This window comes from Hetaerina americana, unplaced genomic scaffold (genome assembly GCF_022747635.1).
Source record: "Hetaerina americana unplaced genomic scaffold, ioHetAmer1.1.p SCAF_5, whole genome shotgun sequence".
NCBI lineage: Eukaryota > Metazoa > Arthropoda > Insecta > Odonata > Calopterygidae > Hetaerina > Hetaerina americana.
This window is the reverse complement of record NW_027287095.1, coordinates 66989346-67013350: the sequence shown is the minus strand read 5'-3', so window position 1 is coordinate 67013350 and position 24005 is coordinate 66989346. Positions and strand designations below refer to the sequence as shown.

The following is a 24005-nucleotide window of genomic DNA, read 5'->3' as shown; positions in this document are numbered from 1 at the left end:
ATTATACCCTTGAAAAATATAATCCAGAATGATTGAATAAAATGTAAAATGAAAATTCTGTGGAAAAATGGTTTAAAGAAATAACAAATGTATATTCATATGTAAATTAATTTCAATTATTCATTTGTTCATGTGTAATTTTGCATTATTTTTCATGAATAATACCATAATATTTTTACATAAGATTTGTTCTGAAATGTGGACCTAGTTAAGGTCTATGTGGACATGATGCATGTGAACTTTAATGTGAAGAAAATGAAAAAAAATATTTGTGAAATACATTAAAAGGAAGGGAAATCACTTAATGAATGCATTTATAGGATGAGCACATTGTCTTGACCAATCATCTCATTATTTGCCCATATAGAGTAACAGATTAAATATGCTGACCCTATTATGATTTTCTTTTCTGAACTTCTTAATTTGAATGAGCACTTATGATAGGGATTATGTGTGTCATATTTGAGTATATTTAGCAAAATCACAATAGTGTCACTAAGATAGATTATTTTATGATTTTAAATGCTGAGAAAGTGGCTTCATATGTTATTACTCTTATTATTTTGGTTATTGAAATAAAGGAGGGTAAAGTGATTGTCAGTTTTGCCGTTATACTATTTTGTACAGCCAGCTATTTGTATCATGATAGCTCTTGTTTGAATTTTATCGCATTGTACTTAGTCACTAAATAGCTACTTAAAAATTTATTTTGATGATGGCAAATTAGATGATTCTATTTGTTAATTATTCATTATTCAAAAAAATTTTAATATTTTATTTATGATTTGATAGGTGGGAAAAATCCTGATTCACACTCCCTTAGTGGATATATGCAATTATTTGAATGTCCTTAGCCTAGGTTGATCCCCTGCAGTCTATGCTTTTTTCCCCTTCAGTTTGAGTATATTCATTGTTTTTAATGGGTTACACTCACTTCTATTACAGACACCAAGAGGAGAAACTGTACTGGAGAAGGATGCCGGAGGGGTGGAGGATCAAGTGGGGAATGTAAGGGGAAGGAATGTGTTGACCCAACATGGCCACATGGGAAAACCACTCCTTCACCCTCCCCCACTACACCAACAGGTCTAGAATGTGAATATCCTTATCGAACTTGTGACAATGGTACTATTTGTATCTCACCGGATGCACTCTGTGATGACAAAGATGACTGCCAGGATGGTTCTGATGAAGGCATGCGCTGTGGTGAGTCCTTTGGGTAACAAGCACATTTAACGTATATCTAATCTTTTCATTCGAAATTTCTGCTCTATTTTAATGCATTTGGATATGTTCTAGGGAAGTTGAAAACTCCGGGCAAGTGAATTTAGAGAATTGTTTTAGAATATTTGACACATTAAGGGCCAATGTTGTAATGCTGATGCTCTGCCCTTGTCAGCTGTTCATTCAAAGAAAGCGATTGGAAATTAATCCCAACAAACCACGGTCAATGACCGAAAGATAGTCTGGTACCTAAGGCTGTAGTTCACCTAATTTCAGTGCTAGCCCGAAATATACACTCAGATTAGGGGAGCCCCTTACTCTTCTTCTGGACATGAAGTTAACCAGTTAGATGTTATGCTCAGAAAATCACATAGTGTGAAGCATATGCAGTGTGATATGTTATATATTTTCATTGCATGTAGTGTAAACAAAACTTTGTGTGTACAATTGGCTTTTGTTAATGATTTATCAGGGGTTGTCTTCTCAAATTCCAAATAATTTACAATACAATGTAGTTCAGTAACATTTTTAGGGCATCTTGGTTAATTACTATTCCTGTTTATCCACATCCTGATTCATCAAGGGTATTGTGTGTATAAAGGGCAACATCATCTTATACAGGCACTTTTATAATATGTCATTCTCTGCAGAATATACAAGTCATTCTCTATAATGTATATTTTAATCTAACTTGAAGTTTTAAGGCTAGAAAACTGCTTCAGTATAAACATTTATCCCCAGAACCAATGTTTTTTATTTCGATTTAGTCCAAGTCTTTAGAACCAGTGGAACTAGTTGCAAATAACCAAACTGATGTCTCTCTTAATACATAATGTCTAGTAGACAACGTTACTTTAATTATCAAAAACACAAAACTGGAGAAAAAATTGTGATATTTTTGTTGGCAATTTTTGGCTGAAGAATTCCTTTTGCAACTTGTACATTTTCATGTGTTTTGTGTCAACTGCTGCATGTATGATCTCTACTACAATGTCTTTAATTACAATTTTACTGCATAAACTGTTTAGAGTTGTGCCATTTGGCAAAAATATAACTTGTGGTCAGTTGGCTTTCTCAGTAACCAAGAATCACATTTTTGTTTTTCCTCCACACTTTGTGATTACATTCTATTTCATAGGTATGCTGTAGAATATATCTGCTGATTTCATGTTGGAAATATTTCAAATTTGGGTATAATTTATCAAGACAGTAGTTCTTGTGTTATGAAATTTTATTCATTGTCATATTGTATATTGAGATAGCAATCGAGAAACATTCCAAAGATCTTTCATGTGACTCAGGTTTTCCTTGAATTCTTCTACGAGGGTCATCCGGAAAGTAGTACCCGCGAAGTAGTAGGACGCGAGTAGTCGCTGGACGAGGTCAGATAGCTTCAGTGGCTTGTCTGCCTTCTCTGAGCCAAGTTGCGTGACGCTAGCATTGCCTGTGTTGTTTCTGTGATTGTTTACAATGTTTAAAAAAATTGAGAACGCCGCCAGTTGTGAAGTGAGGGCAGTGATTAAATTCCTCAATGCAAGAAACGTTCGCCCATGTGATATTCATCGCCAATTAAAGGAGGTGTATGGAGACAATGTAATGGACGAGTCGTCTGTTCGGCGGTGGTGTCGCAACTTCAACATGGGGAGGGGGAACACACACGACGATGAGCGTTCGGAGAGACCGTCTGTCATTACAGACCAACTGGTGAGCTCAGTTGACGAATTCGTGAGGAACGATCGGCGCGTCACAATTGATGACATCTGTGAGCATTTTCCCAATGTTTCTCGAACAATTGTTCATGAAATTGTTAAACACCATCTGCATTATGCAAAAATTTGTGCAAGATGGGTCCCTCGCGTATCTCAATGAGCTGGCGGCGAAGGACTATGCAGCAGGAATACAGAAACTTGTCACACGTTATGACAAATGCCTTAATTTGCTTGGAGATTATGTTGAGAAGTAGTTTAAAGTATCCTCTTTCAAATAAAATTTTTTATGTTTGTTAATATTTACTTTTGTGTCTTTATTTCACGAACGGGTACTACTTTCCGGATGACCCTCGTATTTCTTCCCATTTATATACAGCTGCAATATAAAAAATGTGAAATTCTAAAATGAATCCTTATTTAAAATATACATGCCTAATCGATTATTTAATAATTCTCTTAAGTCATTTCAACTCAAATAATCAATTTTGCCATTCCAGTTCATGATTTGCTTAATTATTGTGTATTTGATTTAGCTTAAATAAATTTGATCTTGTTAAATTTGTTTCACTTTTTTAAAATTTGAAAATTTATCCCAATCAATACTAAGTTGCTATTTATAAGTAGTGCAAAAATATCTTACTATCCATCATTGAAATGAATTTAAAGAATGCCTTTTTTTATAGGAGAAACACTCTGTGATCGTAGAAATGTATGCAGTCACTTATGCAACAATGCACCTGAAGGATATATATGCCACTGTCCTGATGGCCTTAATCTTGGTGTTGACAGAGTAACATGCATTGATGCCCATCCTTGTAGTCAATGGGGAACTTGTTCCCAATCCTGCATTCCATTGAAGCGCCGGCATAAGTGCACTTGCTTTGCTAATTACACCCTCGAACCTGATCACTTCACATGCCGCAGTAATGGTGCGTTTTTATTTAATTTTAAAAGGATTATGCATTTTTTGAGTTATTTGATTGTTCTAATATGTGCATTGTCAATAATATTAATTTTGCAGTTGAATCCTAAATGACATATCATTTGTTTTCTCCTAGAGCAAAGTGTTCCCATGGTTATATTCAGCAATCGCCATGAGCTAAGAAGTGTTGACTTAAGAACCATACAAGTTAAAGCACTGATTTCCAGTCTTAAGAATACAATTGCATTAGATTTTTACCATACTCCAAATGGCAATATTATATTTTGGACTGATGTAATAGATGACAAGATATACCAAGGAACACTCGTTGGTGGCTGTAAGTATTTCAGCCAAAATTTTTTTGGTGCTATTTTGAAAGGAAAAAAGGTAATTTGTCTCTATGTTCTTGCCTAGTGATTTTTCACTCTTGAGGATGTGCCTTAAATTTATTCGTAATGTCTCCATGTAAATGTCATTTTGTTGAAGGGTTATTCTCAGTTGGATATTAGTCAATTGACAAAAACCTGACATAGTTAAAATAATCAGTTTATATAAATCAATTATATAGAAATTGTAAAAAAAATCCCATTTTCCAGCTTGCATAGACTTCCTTATTGACATGAAACTATTTTTTTTTAATTAAAAAGTCCATATCAGCAACTGTAATTACATGTTTGTCCTTCCACTTATGTTGTTATTGACAATAAGTACTTGGCTGGTACACAGTTTGGGTTGAACATTTTGTAGAATCACTTTGATGTAGTCTATTAAATATCTAAATCTATTTTTTCTATTTTATTAATTGCATTAGTTCCTACAAAAGTGAACTTGACCTCTTTCACTTTCATTTTTTCTTTTGCAGCTCTCACCAATATAGAGGTGGTTGTTCAAACTGGATTGGCCACAGCAGAAGGTCTTGCTGTGGACTGGATTGGGGAAAATCTTTATTGGGTAGAGAGTAACTTGGACCAAATTGAAGTAGCTCGCTTAAGTGGAAGTTTTCGACGCACTCTGGTTGCTGGAGATATGGAATCACCACGTGCTATTGCATTAGATCCACGATATGGGTATGATTAAATTGATATTTTAAAAATAGTATACTTCCATCCTATCTTTATCAGCCACCCTGTTCTTGTCCTTATAGCATTATCTCAATATTGCCACGATTAACTGGTAAAACCTCCTCATAGCAAATTAAGTGGAAAATTAAATCCAAAAGATATTAGAACCCCAGATGAGCATGATGTATCTCATTTCTTGTCTTTATAATGCTAACAATTCTACCTTTATCATCTACCTTCCTTCCTATAACCAGGTTTCTATAACTTATTAGCCCTTCTAGTGCCAGAGGGTTGGTCCATCAGCTGGGTGTTTTTTCGTTCGCACCCTTATTTTTCTGTGCCTCACGAAGCTTTTGTAGACAATGTTTGAATATCTGTTATGCTTTCTTATCATTGCTGACAACTTTTTATGATGAAAATGAAATATATGTTCACATTTTGTTATTTGAGAATTGGCAGTTGTCTGCATTGTAGCATATCTTCTTTTCTTGCATAGCAGATGCCATGTTAACAAAAGCTTATATATAATCTTACATTTTATCATGGGTTTCTGTATTATTTACAAGCTTGTCTTTGTATTACTATAAGGATGTCATTGAAGCAATCACTACTTACCTCGTGCCCCTTGCCCTAAACACCTATCCAATGACAGATGATAATTCATTTCAATGGATATGAAGCATTTTATCTTCACTCCGGTATGGGATTCTCCATAGTAGCCCTTATGGTATTGCATAGGAAAGACTAGCAGTGACCGTGATTGCTCAATTATTCATTCAAGGTTAAGATGCTTCTTTCACTTGTGTTGACTGTGAAATTATTTCATGTTGGCTATTGAGGTGGTAAAAAGGTGTTGGGGTGGTGGCATTCTGGTCATGATAAATGCTCTGCAGAATTGCAATTTTCATTAATATAGGCACAAATCATTAAAATAAGCAAATGTTCATTGACTGACAATGTCTTGAGGAAAATGATTGACGATATGTTTTTAGATTGTGGTTTCAAATTTAACTGTAGATATATATCAATATATTTACAGTTCGAAGCATATGAAGCTCTCTGCTTTTGTCCACGGCTGACTGCTCTAAGCTTAGAATTACAAAATTAAATTGAACCTTGCTAATCCAGACTCGCTCATTCTGGATGGAGTCAGACTGTGTGATGTGGGTGAATTCTTATGGGGTCACAATTTGGTTGTACTGTAGTACTTGGCCAATAGATATAGTTTGCTTGAAAGTTTCTCAAGACATGGATGAAAACATATTGAAATTATTCATCATTTTTCCTGTATTCCCACAAAATAAAACTCTAGGAAAATAGATTTTTTAGCTTTTATCAGTTTCAGTCTTGAAATGTTGAATCTTTTGCTAAAGTTGTGGTGACTGAAATCAAAAGAAGATTTGAATAAATGTTATATGTACTATACATATTTTTGTAGGGTAGTAATTTTTCAATATCTTATGATATTTATGGATTATACCAAGATATTCAAACATTTTATTGTTTACCTGTGAGGAAACCATACCATTGATCTCTGATGGAAATTACTTATTGCTTTTTTAAATGAAAGATTTGATACTAGTATATTTTCATTTAGATGTGGTTTATATTGAAATGTATCTTTAAACTCCAGTTTTCAAGCTATAAGATGGTAGCACCTGTGCTATGTTCTTGTGTGTGGCTTTCTGGCATATTTTGTAGTGTTGTCCATTATATTATTATAATAAGTAAACTTTTATTTTTTAATGAATGCGTACCCCACATGGGAAGGAAATCAATGGTGAAAGTAGAATTTCAAGGTAGTCATTATATGAATTTGTGAGAGCTCTATGCACTGTGGTAACCGAGGAAAAATGTTAAATACTTGTATAAAAGTTGTGTATGCACATGTTTTTAATTGGTTTTAGTGTCTTCTGATACACCAAAATCTTGATACCACATTTCATTCTGTCCTTAGGATGGAATAGTTGAAGAAATAATTCAGTTTAATTTTCCTCTTTTGTAAAGGTACTTATTTTGGACGGATTGGGATGCTAGTGCACCTCGAATTGAACGTTGCAGCATGGCAGGAGAAGGCAGAAAAGTTATTGTTCGTGTGGACCAAATCACTGATGGAGCATGGCCTAATGGTCTAACCCTTGACTATGCCCTGAAACGCATTTACTGGATTGATGCTAGGTATGTTTTTTAGAAATCATGTGCAACATTATAGCTTAAATTTTTTCACCTGTGGAAATAATATCTAATAAACTTAGTCCATCTTGGTGTATCATACCCCTTCACAGAATTCTGTGAAGTCAGCTTCAGTTGTAGTTGACTTAAAACATCATAATAATTTTGAGCCTGCTACTGGATTTGTTAATAATGGGTCCCTATTTTATGATATAAATGCTGTACGACTTATCTTAAATTTGGTCCAAATATACATTGATTTCTTGTCATTCATTCTGGATGATCCATTTTATTCTACCAATGCTTATGTGTATATTAAAAAATATTTTAAAATTGTAGAAGGAAATAACTTGTTAGCTACTGATATTATGCTGACTGCGTATTTAATTAATTAATGATAGCATGAAAACATCTCGAATTTTTTTGATCTGTTTTTCAAGACCTCACAATCCTGTTCTTGCTGGCAACCCTGTAATCTCCCTGCCCTACAAAGCATTAAAAATTCTCTTCAGACATTCAGTTGTGTGTTGTTGCATATGTAAGATGTATATAATTGTTTAGCGTCCTATAGCTTGGCATAGGCCTGTGCCGATGATTTGTGTATGCAAATGTAAAATTTCAATGCTGCATCATGCCACTTGCGGCACTGGAGTCAAATCAATGAAATTTGTATCACAATTACATAACATATTAGGCTAACTATAGCATGAAATTAAAATTTTGCTCATTATATTATGCAAATAAAATATTTATCTCTCTTTGTTGTGTTTGTCTATAAAATTATGGGCTAATATGAACGGGGTTAGTTTAATGTAGAATGATCAACTTTTCATTCTTATTTCAGAGACACTGTTGGATCCTCTCCTCTTGTTAACACAATCCTTTGATGGCATTTCTAGTTTGAATTTCCTTGTGGATCAAGTTTTTGACCATCATTTGAGCACACCATTATTACCCAAGTTTGGTTTAATTCTTGGGAGAATATTTAATGAGACATTATGTTGATATAATCGTGAAAACTTATTTTCTTCATTTTAGGACAAGTCATTCAGTACTATAAATGCCATTCTTGATGGCATCATATAAGGTATAGACGTCTAATGAGTGCTGTTGTTTTTCTGACATTCAGGTCGGATTCAATCCACACCAGTACTTATGATGGAGATGATCAACGAGAAGTAATGAGAGGGCATGAGACATTGTCTCATCCATTTGCTATTGCACTCTTTGAGAACTATGTCTATTGGACAGATTGGCGCACCAACTCAGTAATACGCGCCAGCAAATGGAATGGATCAGATGTTACTGTTATCCAACGTACTCTCACTCAGCCTTTTGATATACAGATTCTTCATCCCAGCAGGCAGCCACGTGGTGAGTTGTAGATTTGATGTGCATATTGATATGTTTTAGTCCCGTTATTAGCTTAGTAGTTCATACTTTAAAACAAACAATTTACTTATCTGGCACTAATATGAAATTGCTCTTCCCGTAACCTAGGAGTTGAAAACCCATGTGGAAAAAATAATGGAAACTGTTCCCACCTCTGTCTTATTAATGTAAATAACACCTTCAAGTGTGATTGTCCACATGTGATGCAGCTTTCCAAAGATGGGAAGAACTGTGTTGGTAAGTTGCAGTCCTGGATGACAAGTGCTACAAGGGATAAGTATTTTGAACTTTTCAGGTCTTCGAATTCAGCAATGATTTTTAGCTTGGTATATGCTGAAAGGATCAAGGTTAATTTATTTTTAGTTTTATAGGGTAAGTAAAACTGAAGGATCAAAATTCAAGGAATCAATATGTAAATTTTTGTGATATTTTTGTAAGTTCAAATTTTTTAACAAGGCTTTTATGGAAATTTGAGTTTTTGATACGTTCTTACATGAATCAATATTGAAATGGAAGAAGTATGGGAAGAACCAACTTTTTCATAATCCACCAAGATTCAAAATATCCTGAAATACCATATGATGCAAAAAAATCTTCTCCTGGCCTCATTGTTGGCCAAGTAATGTCTTTGCCTGCCAATATAAAGGTCATAGAGTTGATTCATGCTTGATTGGTTCTCCTCCACCTTGAGCTTGGGTTTTTGTGATCATTGTAATTATTACTTCATGTTTTAATTCCAATTTTAATGCCAGGTTGGCTGTGTTTTGGACTAAATGTCAAACAAAAAATAAAGCAGGTGACTGGTTTTTCACAAAAACATTTTGCCAAGGTAATATTCATTTTATTATCTATTTGGATTGGGTATTGGAGAAATTAGGTTATTAAAATAAAGAAATCCAGTGATGAATCATGATGCCAATCTTGTTTATCAGTACAGGAGTACCTTTTATTCCATTGCTTATATTTCTATACTTCATGTTCTATACTGCCACTAACCATACTAAGGGCAGGAATACATTTGCACATGAACCATTTATATCTTTTTAATTTAAATTTTCCTTGAATTTTCTGGTTTCTGAAAAACCTATAAATACTTTTCAAAAATGATAAAGATTTAGTCAATCAAAAATACCCATTTGGGAGTAGACAGAAACTAATTGCAGGTTGAGTGATAAGCAGACACTTGTGGTTTCTTCTTGTGTTCCAGTATTGTCCAGGAAGATCCGAAATGAAGGCTCAGCTGTAAAAACTCTTGTAATTCCTGGTACTCACAGGTGGAATATAGTGAAAATGACCATCTTGGTCATTATTTGATTCATAGCTGTTGTAATATTATATTAATGGATGATTAAGGCTTCACATATGCATATTAGGGTGGGTCAAAAGAAGCATTTTCAAGCATCGAATTCCATTAGTGTGGAAAAGTTATATATTTGCATGCTAATAAATATAAAAATATTTTTTTAATGCTATATTTAATCATTAGTTGGCACAAAGAGCCCTTAAGTTTGTGAAAAAGGCCAAAACACTTAAAATTACCTTAATGCTCAAATTTTACAAGTTTAAAATTTTTTCTTGTAATTGCATGGCACAACTTAACTGTAGTCTTGATAATAGAAAAAATGTTTTAAAAAATCTCATGCTAAATTTTGAGTTTGTGATTACGGCCTAAAATTTGCACATTTTGGTGAAAATAGATATTTTTATAGTTTTAAAACAAGATGAACTTCTGTATTCAAAATATATCCAAGGCCATTTTTTAAAGCAATGTGTTCCCCTGAGTAACGTATGTATTCAACTTTAATCCAAATACATCACCTTGCAGCTCTTCACCCATTTTGCAAAATGATTTTTACTGAAATAATCCAGAACTCTCCACATGGCAATGTTTTTGACAATTGTTGCTCTGGCTATGAGTTGCTGTAATTCAAGTTCCGCCCATACCCTACCCATCCATAACCAAACTAAAAGAAAAGAAGGTTCAATGCATTATAATTAAAGGGTATGAAAGTGATCCTTTTGATGGGTGACAGTCTACATTAATATCAAGAATTTGATTTCTAAATCCCACATAAATTCCCCTGCCTTGGTAGTTTCAAAATTGGTGGGAACATGTTGATAATTTCACTACTTAACAACAGATTGAATATTATTATTTTATTAATAATGTGGTTGAAGATACTTAAATAGAAGATATATGTTTAATACAGCTTGAATTATTGACCATGATAAAATTATATATTGAGACTCAGCTTATTTAAATGTAGGTTTTTGGAGGCCTAGAAACATTTTTAAAAACATCTGGACTCATGCCTCAATATGGAATTAACTCAATGAGAATTAAATCAATTGAAATTCTAATTACACTTAGGGAATTTCTGAGGCTCATTAAAAAGCAATTTCATGGTAATTAGGAGCATTTATAAAGTATCAAGAGATCCATATGTTGTCTGTACTTTTTATGGATTTAACTTAATGCCAACAATTCAGATGGAGTTAATGTTATCTTTGAAATGAAGGCATTGCTTCTTTTAGATAGGACCCATTTTACCTTAAATATGCACAAGGAAAAAGAATTAAAAGTTTATGCATCTTTGCATGTAACTTAATCATCAGAACATTATTAGTAAGCCATTTAGTAATGCTATCAAATTTAGGGTTTCATATTTCATGACTACTTAAAATATGTAGATTTATCATGAAGAACTAATGGAAATAAGATCGAGGTATTTCCCGGCATATTTGCTAGTGGAAGTTATCTCGGGTCTTCCACTGGGTCAGGGGTTCCATATTGGCCCACAAATTTCGATGCTCGACTCATGGATCATCCTCAGGATAGATGAGTGAAGCTCTACATTTAACTGTCTTATATACTTGAGCCCATGGGTCAGGTGACAAGCAATTGGTCCATGGTGGAGGAGCCTCCGGTTTGTTGCCATGGCATTGTGTTGTCTCCCTTCCTTTTCTAACCTTCATCAGCACTGGTTTCCGCGCATTACTTAGGGAATAGTGGGAGTCCCTGTTGAAATTGTCTCGCCATTCTTATTTCAAATGCTTCTGTAATTATTCGGTCCCAGTAACCACCGGTGCAGGCAAGTAGCTTTGTAAGAATGGTGAGACATAATTTCTATAGGGCTATTCCCTCAGCAATGCATGGAAACCGTTGCCGATGAAGGTTAGAAAAGAAAGGAGCACAACACAACGCCATGGTGACCAACCGGGAGGCTCCTTCACCAAGGACCAATCATGAGTCACCTGACCCGTGGGCTCGTGTATATAAGATGGGGGGGGAGGATCGAGATGGTGCAGTGGCTATCATACTGGCTTCCCACCCAGAAAGCCCAGTTTCGAATCGTGGCAGCGTCGAATATTTTTTAGTGGTATCCCGATCCCTATTTGAGGTGCTTTGTGGAGGGCACTTTGAGTGAGTACGCTGTCGGTCGCATGGGATGTTAAGCTGCTGACCCCTTGGTGCATTTTGTTAAGAGTAGGCTAATGCCAACGCCAGGTTTCTCTCTACCCTTTATCCTTTCCTGTCCATCCCTAATGGTGTAAATGACCTTAGCTGTGGGTCGCCTCCCCTAAATACTACTACTATAAGATGGCCAAATGCAGAGTGGCACTCATCTACCTTGAGGATGATGCACGAGTTGAGCATCGAAACGTGTCGGCTAATATGAAACCCTTGACCTAGTGGAAGACCCGAGAAAACTTCCTCAAACTAATGGCATTATTCCGCTTCAAATAATAACCATGTACACTTCAAATTATTAACTATGGAATCAATTTTAAATGTGCGAATTTTTCCTAGAACCTGAAATGATCTTGACCACGCAGGTTTAATGGGCCAACCTTAATCAATTAGATAGTATAAATCCTTGAAATGTATTTCTTTTAAACGGAAAAGAATTTAGCCTTTTATTTTTACTTTTTTTTCTTAGTAAAGTATTCTATTTGAACTTCATGTAGACAGATGTAACATCTGTGATTCTTCATCATTATTATATTCCACCAATCCACTTTTTCTTTCTTTTCTCTCTTCTCTCTCCTTATTTACCTTTTCCTCAATTCCTGCAAATGGAAAACTGCTTCACTCTGCTGTGCTCTCCTTTTTTTGTTTTATTTTTTGGAAAATGGTTTGGTTTTTCTGTACATCCCAAATGGAAAAAAAATCTGGTTTCCTTCACCACTGCACTTGCAATATGTATATATGAAAATATTTGCAAATGCAACAATCCTGACACACTTTTACAACTACCGATTTCTTTATTTTCCCATCTCGATGGTTCCACTGGTTTTTCTTGTATTTATCTCCTTTTTGGTTATTCCTTATGTCTTCCCTCACCTTATATGCAATTGCTAACAAATCATATATTGGTGTGTGGCTCTTGCTTCTTGCTCCCCTCTTCTCCTTACCCATGGAATCTGGTGGTTTGACCTCTCTTGCTGCTGCCTCTTTTCCTGTCCTCCTTTACTTTCTCCGAATCTCTTCTTTTTGCCTGTTCCCGCCTCCCCTCCCGCTGCAGTGAACGAGAAGGTTTTGCTGTTCTCGCGCCCAAATGAGATCCGAGGAGTTGATTTAGGAGCTCCATATTACCATACCATCCCAACCATCAGCCTTCCCCAGGTACTCTCTCCATCTCAGCTGGACTTCGTCACAAGCTCTAAGAACATCTACTGGGCCGACATTCAGGTGAACGAAGTCAAGAGAAATGGGCTCACTGGAGGTGTGACTCAAACAGTTTTAGACACAGGTCAGTGATCAATTAGAAGGTAAGCTATGATTTGTTAAAGCCTTTGTGTTGCGTTGGGAAAACAAAAAGGTATTCCAATATTTATATATATTATATATATCACTGTAATTTTCTCAATATAATATGCACCGGCCTTTCCACTTCACACCCATCCACCTCTTTCCACCTCTTTACTTTTCTTGTGAAATATATTTTGGGAAGAAAACCTCACCTCCCCTAATATGAATTCATACATATTTCTGCAATTATTATGTCTGCAGAAGGTTATATTTTGACATTTTAAATATGAAAAAATCCAACATTTCATCATTGTAACCATTTGTCAAATTGCAAAATATGATCAGGTCGTGCTTTGTGGACATATCTTTACTTAGCAGATTGACCTTTGTCCTCTGTTCTTTCTCTGCTTTTGTTAAGTAGTATTGTAAAGGTTTTTTGTAAGAAAATGGATTCCTTGGAAGTGAAAAAATGTATTGTATCATGCAGCTACTACTATATAGAGGACCTAAAATAAGAGGATATCTGATTAGGCACTCCCCATCCCCTTCTCTATGGTCAAATCATACTCGATTAGTCATCCCAAAACATTTTTTATTTGTACTAGGTGTGGCACTAATTAGACAAATCAGTTATAAGCTGTGCTTGGGTGCAGGATGGGAGACCAACAGTAATATGACATCAAAAACACAATTTTATTTATTGGGCTGATACAAGGTACAAATTCTTTCTCCATTGCCTCTGGATGCTGTCTTATATGCTTCCACTTCTCTTCAACAGCTGGTAATTGTGACATTTCTCTAATTTGACTAGCAAATCCAATTTGGTTTCAATGATTTGCATTAACTACAAAGCATACAGTTAAAGAAGTTGTGTTTAAATTCCTAAAAATCTAGCAACAAAAATGTTGAAACATAAATAAAGTTGCTATAAAATTTAAAAAAATGTTAAATTACACCGGGGTTTTGCAGATTTCCTAAAGCCTGAGAGCTTTCAGTTTCCACCATGTAAGCTGATCTGCACATTGGCTATCATGATGAGCTAAGTTAAGTCTCCTGAACTTTGGGAAAGTGGGTTGTCTGTTAAAAGTTTCCACATTACCCGAGGGTAGTCATGGCTTAGAATTTTATTTTTAACACATTTCAACTTCACAAAAAACGCACAATATCCTGGGACTGTGGCCTGAGACTAATAGACTAATATTGGTTTTAATTCTCACTTAACAGCTAAGAGACAAAGTTTATTACTAAAAATTATATAATTATTATTTGTACTGCTTTGTAAATATTTTTGAACAAGTATATTTACAGAGTATTCATTAGCTTAAAATGTATTTGAAAATATTTGTTATTTCCTTTCAAAGTAATACTGCACTTGCTCATCATACATAATACTCCCCCGCACTTTATAAAAAATGTGTATTATATGTAGAAAATTACAGTATATTTGATCTAGTAAATTTTAACCACTCCAATGGTATTTATGATGGAAATTGGTAAATAACCGCCATGTTGCAGCATCTGCAATGGTTACTAACTTAAGCATCTTATTGAGATTGATTAGCGTACCTGTGGCATATTTACCAAATGAAAGGTGTGATTGTGTAATAGAAATCTGTTAATTGGACCCCTGCCATAATCACCCAGCTCAGCCATTTAAAAAGTCCTGAATATTTTGTGCGATGCAGAGAGAAGACATTAGCTGTAAGTGACTTTATCTTTTCTAAGAAAATTAGCAATATCTACCTACTTGGCCTAAGTGCTCGTATATCATTGCGAGCTAGCTACAAACCAAGTAAGTGTGTAAAATATCATAAATCATTTAATCAATAACCCTATAATTTTGACTCAATATATTTTGTCACTAATTTATTGGTATATATGTAAAGTGAAAGAAAAACTTGATGAAAAATAATGGATAAATAAATTTATATTTTTTTTTAATTATTAAATTAAAATTTTAAAAATATTTATAGCATTGAATATTTTTTTAAAACTTTGTCATTTTCCTGCAGTTAAAGGTTTTTTAATGCTGGGTGATGATATTCTACACTGTTGCTAGTTGTCTGCATGCCTAGAACATTCATTGATTATAGTTTCTATTTTTCAGCAATAGACAACCCTACAGGCTTTGCAATAGATTGGATATCAGGAAACATGTTCATCTCCTCACAGGATGCTGATCATAGTTTTATCTCAGTCTGTAACTTAGAAGGAGAATATGTTTCAATGGTTTTGGAAGAAAGGGAGGAAGAAGTTAATGATGGGGAAAAGGAAGAAAATGTTGCGGATGTTACCACAACTACTACCACAGTTTCACCCGTGAAAACAGAAGGATGGACACAGTTCCGTTCACTTGCGGTGGACCCAATAAGGGGAAAGTTGTTTTGGAGCGGAGTGAAGAATGGAATCCATAGAGTTCATGTGGTTGAGATGGCCAATATGGATGGGAGTGGACGAAAGGTGCTACACTCTCAGGAAGAAGGACAGGAATTTACCGGACCAACCAGTAAGTGTTAAAAAAAGTGAAAGGTCAGATAGGCATAAATGTCTAAAGTAGTGTTACAGTTTTGCTTCTGTCAGGTTTCTCTGCAAGATAAAATTTTCTTCCAGAATTTTCCTTACAGTAATAGCCTTGTGTCCAATGCATCCATTGGTATATGGTTTGATGTGCTATGATGCCATTTCATAAAATTTAATTCTTTGATATTGGAGGAAGCAGTGTACTTGTTGGAGATATTTTTTCTGAGGTATAGTTTGATAATAAGCAATTGCAAATAAGGTAAACTCTCAATTATCCTTGCTAATGGTTGCAAGATAAAGCATGGATAACTGAAATTCATGGAAAACATGGTCATGATATAAACGGATATAATGGAGACTGCCCTCTGTCATTCATTGTGATAACTTTGCAAAGTACATTTTTATCCATTTTTATAAGGGTAGAATTATATTTTTCCAAGTGGACATAATTATCATCAAGTGAATAGCAGAACTTAATTTCCTCATAAAACTAAACCAATCTCATAACCAGGAAAAAAATGGCTGGCGAAGGGTAAATTTTAAAAAAAGATCACTGATAAGGTTCATATTTGTCATAGTTATACCTATTGTAATAATGCAGTGTAGGTAGTCAATGACTTATTTGTTGCATAGTAATAGCTCGTGTTTGAAAAAAATATGGGAGTCACAGGGATAATTACTGAATGCAAGGGAATCAATTATTGAAAAAGTCCTGATAGTACAAAAATGTTAAAATCAAAACATTAAATACTACTGACAACTTTTGATTTTGTGAAATTAAAGACTTTTAATAAAACCCAGATATTTCAAACTTGTATATAATAAAAAAGCATGTTGAAGTTTCAAAGTTTTTAATTACCTTTACAATAGTAAATTTATTTAAATTTCAGGGATCTGGGAAGAGAGTAGCATGTAAGAACTTTGGGTTCTCTATACATTTTGAATTGAATTCATAAGTGCTTGATATAGATTCATGAGTTCAGGGGTTGCCCACCTGTGGAATGCTTGGAAAGATGAGCTAAAATAAAAATGTTAGAAATGTGATGTTTTTCGGTCATCTCGAAAATTGATTTAGTAGTTGGTAGTGGAGTGTGTGTGTTGCATGGACTCAGTGATTGGCCTCTTAGTCTACTTTGCAAGCCCTCGGGATCACAGTGTTCCTCTCCCACTTTTCTTTCAAACTTTGGTGAGAATTCTGAAACCTCAACTCACAGCTGCATGCAGAAAGTGCTTATTCCATGAATGATCTAACTGTCAGGAAATGTTGGTGTCTACTGGAGTGGTTAATGCCTTATATTTGGATTATCATACACCAACCAGAGATTCCGTGGTGACTCAAACTATATAAGTTTATGAATCACTCTTAAGTTGAACCTATTGAAAGAAAGTAATAACTTCTTCATGATGCCAATTTGTGAATGATACATAAGAATTTATATTTTCTAAAAATTGGTGTTTGTAGTATGGCATGCCTTTTAATGTACCCCTTACACTTGCAAAACATCCCGAATCCCAAATTTCACTAAATTTTGTTAAGCACCTACAATTGCCTTGAATTTTCTTTAAAAATCTGCATGAAGCCGAACACAAGTATATACTGTTGGATGAAATGTGTGGTATTAACATACAATTTTGTCAGCTATGTGGAAATAATAATAGGCATTGGCATCCAGTGGGTAAAGCACTAGGCCACTGACCTGAGGGCCCAGGTTTGATTTTGGTTGATACCTGTGGGCACCCCCACCTTCACCCTAACTTTGTGTTTTTTTGAGTACCAGATCTTCCTGAGCAATAATCTTAGTGCCTTCTCTTTTGGAATCCCTATTTGAATATTTTTAGTATTCCTCCACGTAAATAGTACGTAATCAGAGAAGCAATCTGCCGGAACATAATTCTGAACTGCATGAAATATTTGTATTTTAGTTCAGCAGAAGCAATTTTTTCAATATGACCTAAAAGAAAACCACTGTTTTTGTCCGACTTTAGTTAAAAAATGATTTGCTTATCTTTTCTGTTATTACGATCCTGTAACTTTTTAGCATCAAAATTCACTTTTAAATAGTCTTTCCAAAGCCTCCGCTATATAAATCACCATTTTACACTTTTATTCATTCACTAGTCCTTCCAAAAACACATTTTTGACTGCAATACATGTTGATATTAAAAAAATTCCTCTATTATGAATTTATCTTAATTTGATAATTATTAAACAGCAAAAGGTGGAGAAACATGACTTATAAAATCATGTATTTTATCTCTTGATGTGGCAAGCTGAGTTGCATTTAATGAAATTTTGTGTGCATAATAATTTTCTTAATGAAATTTTGTTGTCTCTTGAACCCTCATTGTGCCTGACTTAGTTTTTCAATTCATATGAATACCTGTGTATAATATTTATTTTAGGTCTCACAGTTGATATGGTTGATCGACGGCTCTACTGGGTGAATGACAACCTTGTGCAGTATTATGGATTTGATGGAAAATCTGCTACAGTTACAGAAAAAGTACACACAGTTCATCTCCCACCATTAGCCCATCCAACTGCCGCTGTCATATATAATGGCCTTCTTTATTATGCTGATGGAAATGACTCGGCTATTCATATGGCCAACAAGACTACTGGTGAAGGAGACACAGTGCTCCGAAATAACACTGGTGGTGTTCTAGCACTTCGAGTGTATGATCCAGAGTTGCAAACTGGAACGAATCTGTGTTTTCCACATGCAGCAAATGGTGGTAGAGGGGGCGGATGCTCACATCTCTGCCTTCCAATCTCAAAAGAAGAGAGGGTCTGTAAATGTGCCACTGGGTATCATAATGATCCAAATGATGAGACCAAATGCATAGGTAAGAAATTTGTAGAATTTCTCTTGTCATGTGGTTCCTAATTTTTTGTGAATATTTTTTTCACAATTTCTACTTCAATTAATTTTTAATCATTTATAATAAAACCATCCGTAAAACCTAAAGGTTGAATTGGAGTATTAGGCAGTTATGGGTGGCTTGTTATGGGGTCTAAAGAGGTAGTGCTCCTGCTTTCTCTTGAAAAATACTTTTTACTTCGCAAACAAATTTTGTTGAAAATAATATTTCAACATTGCATCAATATTCCAATTGTACATTTTATTCTCATAGCACTTTTCAATATTCAAACATTCATTTTATTTATAACCACTAGAAGCCTGCTTGCTGCTTTCCTTTAATCTAGGTTTTGGAATTCTAGTTGCAACATCCAATTTGATTCCCTTAGTATAATTTGGTTAAAATTAGTGAGGGTTTGCTCTAGATGACATACTCCTGTGTATGAAATTTTTAAGCTCTTGGTTCCATATTTCATTCTCTTGAAAGAAATGTTTCCAATGTTATATTATTTGGCAAATCTATTTGCATATATTTTCATGCACAAAATCTAGTGGAAACTTGCTTGATAAAGACTTTGCTTGGCAAGTAATTTGCATGTTTGAGTAATAATTACTTTAAAAAAAATGCCTTGTTTAACAAGTAACTTCTTGCATAGCAAGTGACAAGGAGTGTGGTATACCCAGAATGATTGGACAACTGCTACTTCAGTTTGTGTTTAACACTCATTGTGCTAGCATCTTAGTGTCAGAATTTTCTTTGAATACACCTTGTGCATAATTTATTTTTTTTTGGATGTTGCATTAATTTATATAATAAAAATTGTTTTGCTTATCTAGTGTTTCACTTCGCGCCTAAGATTACAGGATGAATTATGCTAATTGTGTGAGGTTCTACTTTAGTTATTTTTTTGTAGATTTCATATAAATATCACAAAATATTAATATTGCATTAATCTCTATGTATATGATTTGAATTTTGTAGGAATCGAGGAATTTCTGTTTTACTCCATCAACTGGGAGATCAAAGGCCTGCCTCTTGGTGAGGACAACACAACACAAGTATTGGCTCCAATATCCAAGGTCTCAATGGCAACAAGTGTTGATTTTCATGCTGGTAAGTAAATGATAATTGAAAAGTTATAATCATTATAATATTAATACAAAATTGAAACAAAAATTTGTAATAATTAGATCAGGTTGCTGTTAGTATGTATTCTCCCACATTGTAGACTAGTAAGTAGATTTTCTGGCTGATAGCCATTATGCCCTGAATTATTTCCTTAATAAGTTAGGAAGTGTGAGTTTCCAATCAAATTATGGTTGCTAAAGGTACAAGTTTTTTGCTTCCCTGGTTTGTTTGTTGCCAAGTTTCTCCTTCCATTGCCTCTGTTGCCTGCCTGCTGCAGTGTATCACATTCCCTACCTCTGTCTTTGGGAATGGAGAGCATGAGTTGCATGTCCATATGACAGTAGACTTTCCCCTTATACTTTTCAATTCTAATTATCACGTCATTGGATAGATTTTTGATACATTTGTTGGCGCATGTGTATGTTAGTTGATAGTATTCATATTGTGTTCCGAAAGTAATGCTATTAAATTTCCCGTGCTGCCTATTGGTCAGAGTGGAATCAAACCACTTAGAGTAGGTGGGGGGGATGATAAGCTTTGCCACAAAATCAATCTGTGCTCTCTAAGCTGTGGAAGTGGTAGGACATCAGTTATTTTAAACCTCTGCATGCCAATTGTGTCACAAAAAAATGGAATTGACGATCAGCAACATTGCACAATTGCTAAGTTTTGAGCTAAACTGTAAAAATCTGTTGAGGAGACTAGCAAAATGATTCGTGAGGCTTACGGGGACTCTGCTCTATCTTACTCCCGAGTTGCGAGGTGGTTAAAGACTCTTAAGGAGGGCCAGGAAGAGGTTCATAACGAGCAATGCTCTGGGCAGCCATAAACCGATAACAAAGTGGCTCATGTTCGACAATTGTTAGACTCTGACCATCCATTGAGGATCAAAATGGTTGCCAATGACCTGAACTTGTCGTCTACAGTTGTTTCGCATTGTTACTGAAGATTTAGTGATGAGGAAAGTGTGCACAAGGTGTTGTCAGATGACTAAAATACCCACCGAGCGGAAATTTTGAGTGAACTTTTGCAACGTATTGAAAATAAGCCTGATTATTTGGATAATGTCATCACTGGTGATGAAACCTGGGTTTTTGAATACGACCCTGAAACAAACCGTCAAAGCTCTGAGTGGCACACCAACCAGTCCCCCAAACCCTATAAGGCAAGAATGAGTAAATCAAAAGTGAAAACAATGCTCGTTGCCTTTTTCGATAGTAAAGGAGTGAAAATGATTCGCCTTGACTGAGATACGAACCTAGATACCTCGATGCCCGGCCGAGTGCTTTTGCTATAAATAGTTGCATTTAAATGCATATTAGTGGATGACTCCGTTAAAAGTTACTGTTGTGGTATTTCCTGCAGTTTCTTGGAATTTAGTAAAGGAGTGGTCCATAAGGAGTTTGTTCCTTATGGGCAGGCAGTTAACGTTGCATACTATGTGGATGTGCTGGAAAGACTCCAAAAAAGGGTCATCATGACAAGAAAAGACATCTCCGCTACCTAGCAACTACATCATGACAACCCACCTTGCCACAAAGTGCTTCGAGTCTGTGAGTTCCTGGGCAAACATCAGGTGCCAATGCTGCCCCACCCCCTTATGGTCCTGAAGTTGCTCCAGCAGACTGTTTTTTTGGATTAAGGCAGCCCTGAAAGGAACCTGTTTTTCGTCCATAGAAGAGATCTAATCAGCTGTGATGAAGATCTTGCGAGAGGTCCCTGAAGATGCCTTCCAGGGCATGTACCGGTCAAGGCAGAGTCACTGAAAAAATGTGTAAAGGCCCAAGGACAGTACTTAGAAGAATTTTAAGTGTTTTTGCAAATCTGTTCAATAAATTACTAAAAAATAATTGCATTACTTTTGGAACGCACCCTGTATTATGAAAAGGTGATACTTCTTGCAACTCAATAAATGCTGAAAAAGTCTCCTGCTTAAAAAGAGGTTTGTGTTTGTGAATTGATTTCTTGGATGGTTACTTACTAGAGATACAATTTAAAATTTCCGCATCTTTCACATGCAGTCTCTCTGTTGAGTCATAATGTGTTCCCATTCATTGGGAGGCTTCCCATGGTAGGTTGCTTGTGCAGCATATTGAGGCATGTTCCTCTCATTTTAAAAGAAGCATTTTCAGGAGGGAAGTAATTTGAGTATCCACTGTTAACACTCATACATACACTCGCATAGAATTCACAGTGAATTTTTTCACTTGGCTTATCTTGAATTTCATGCACTTTTTTCCATTAATTTCAAGGATTTAATGCATTCATATTTTGCTGGCCAATATCGTAATCATCACCACTAATTTTTAAATAATGATTATGGTTGACATACCTGGTTGTTTGAATTTTTTGTTTGTGATTTGATACATGCACGGACATGTACAGAATCTGAATCTGCAGATAAGTTTGTATATTTGTCTACCTACCTCTGAAATTTATATAAATGTGGGCTTCATAAAATTTTTTTTCAATTATCTTTGAAATTTATACTGATTGATTTCTAATTGTATTTCATTTTATTTCCTTCAAATCATATTTGTTGATAAGTATGCTTACTGAAAATCACTACATTGAAGATATTAATCTCTTTACATTTTTATTGAAAATTCAATTTTGAAAACTTCATATTCACATGTAAATGATAATTAGTTTCTTCAAAATCCACTCATCCCTTAAAATATTAATTTTTTTTAATGTTTAGCAACACATGGGTGTAAATTATGTAATAACAGAGACAAAGGCTATTACAATCAAAGTTGAAAATTGTAATAGTTCTTGTCTCTGTTATTATGGAACAGTTCCATCACATCACACCTGAATCTTTAATTTAAATTATGTATATAAATATATTTTTAATGCAAATTACTTTCTGCAGCTTGTAGTGTGAATGATACTTACTCCATGTTGTCAATTTTATAGGGCTTGATTATCTATATTGGGTTGACAGTGATCATGGGAGAGTAACAAGAATTCGGAGGGATGGTACTGGAAGGCAGACAGTGGTGGAACATATTGAGTCTGTGGAGAGTATAGCTGTGGACTGGGTCACGGGTAAGTTTGAATAGTTCTGAATAATTTTTTTGATGAAATAGAGCCAAACAGATAATTTAATTTTATGAGTTTTTCTGAATGAAGTTTTTATAAAATCTTAAGGTAGTAACCTTTTAATGACATATGTGTAATGAAGCTGATCTTAAAGGTTTAATTTTTTTCGTTGGTTTTTTCAGGTTTGGCTGTTGATTGGATTGGAGGTGAGAGATAGTAATTTATTATTTGGATTTTAAAACCTTCACACAACTGTATGCAAATAGGCTGTTGGCTGGATCAGGGAATTTATTAGAAAGTGATTTAATCTCTGGGATATATGGTTTTGATGCTAAAAAATTTTTGTCGTCTCCAAATTTTTTTTTACTAAATCTATTAATGGTTATGATTTTTTTAAACCTATTAAAAAATATATCATATACAGGTTTCAACTTCCTTTCGGGCACCATTGGTATGTGTGCACAGTATTTGGGTCCTTGATATAAGGGTTCAAATTAAAAATTCCAGTACTTCTTCTGTCTTGAATACATCTATTTTTTCTCTGTAGAGAGTTCTTCTCAAATTATATGTAAAAAAAATAGGAGCATTGACATCCAATGCTTAGCCTAGGTATGAAAAAAATTATGAACTGTTCTCAAGCATAGGCATTCCATCCCCTCTTATCCATCTATCAGCATTTCCATGTGATGGTACTCTACAATTAAGAATTTGTTACATTTTTTTAAATGCCTTGTGAGAATACTATTGATATTATATTTTATAAATATGAATAAAAATACCTAAATTAATCTGGTGACGTTAAGGCCAAACTATCATCAGTGGTTTTCCTCATCCTTATGTTTCTTTTCTGCAATTTTCACCAATTTGATTTTAAATCAATTATTTTTTGTTTTACAGAATTTGTTTGGATATAAATATCACAAAAACATTTGCCTTTTTCAGGCAACATATATTGGACGGATCCTGAGTTCGGTGTAATAGAAATGGCTCATTTGAATGGATCACATCGTTATGTTGTGGTGGCAGGGGGAGGTATGGAAAAGCCAATGAGCATTGCAGTTTCACCAGTTGATGGTCTTTTGTTTTGGAGTGACTGGGGTAAAGAGACAGTACCCAGAATTGAAAGTTCCTGTCTCGATGGATCAAATCGCCGAATCCTAACGAATGATTCTGTCAGTCACATCAATGACCTAACAATCGACTACAGGGTAAGATTT

General features: G+C 34.8%; 1 protein-coding gene across 1 annotated transcript in view; it reads left to right on the top strand.

Annotated features, from left to right (window-relative positions):
- LRP1 (LDL receptor protein 1) overlaps positions 1 to 24005 on the top strand; it is a 206232-nt gene that overhangs the window by 115627 nt on the left and 66600 nt on the right. The window contains exons 20-33 of the mRNA XM_071592477.1: positions 946 to 1206; positions 3617 to 3862; positions 3992 to 4192; positions 4718 to 4922; positions 6924 to 7094; positions 8218 to 8462; positions 8589 to 8717; positions 13007 to 13234; positions 15341 to 15739; positions 18157 to 18600; positions 19597 to 19728; positions 22663 to 22794; positions 22971 to 22994; positions 23731 to 23996. Coding sequence (XP_071448578.1) covers positions 946 to 1206; positions 3617 to 3862; positions 3992 to 4192; positions 4718 to 4922; positions 6924 to 7094; positions 8218 to 8462; positions 8589 to 8717; positions 13007 to 13234; positions 15341 to 15739; positions 18157 to 18600; positions 19597 to 19728; positions 22663 to 22794; positions 22971 to 22994; positions 23731 to 23996 — 3083 coding nt within the window. The remainder of the gene's footprint in view (positions 1 to 945; positions 1207 to 3616; positions 3863 to 3991; positions 4193 to 4717; positions 4923 to 6923; positions 7095 to 8217; positions 8463 to 8588; positions 8718 to 13006; positions 13235 to 15340; positions 15740 to 18156; positions 18601 to 19596; positions 19729 to 22662; positions 22795 to 22970; positions 22995 to 23730; positions 23997 to 24005) is intronic.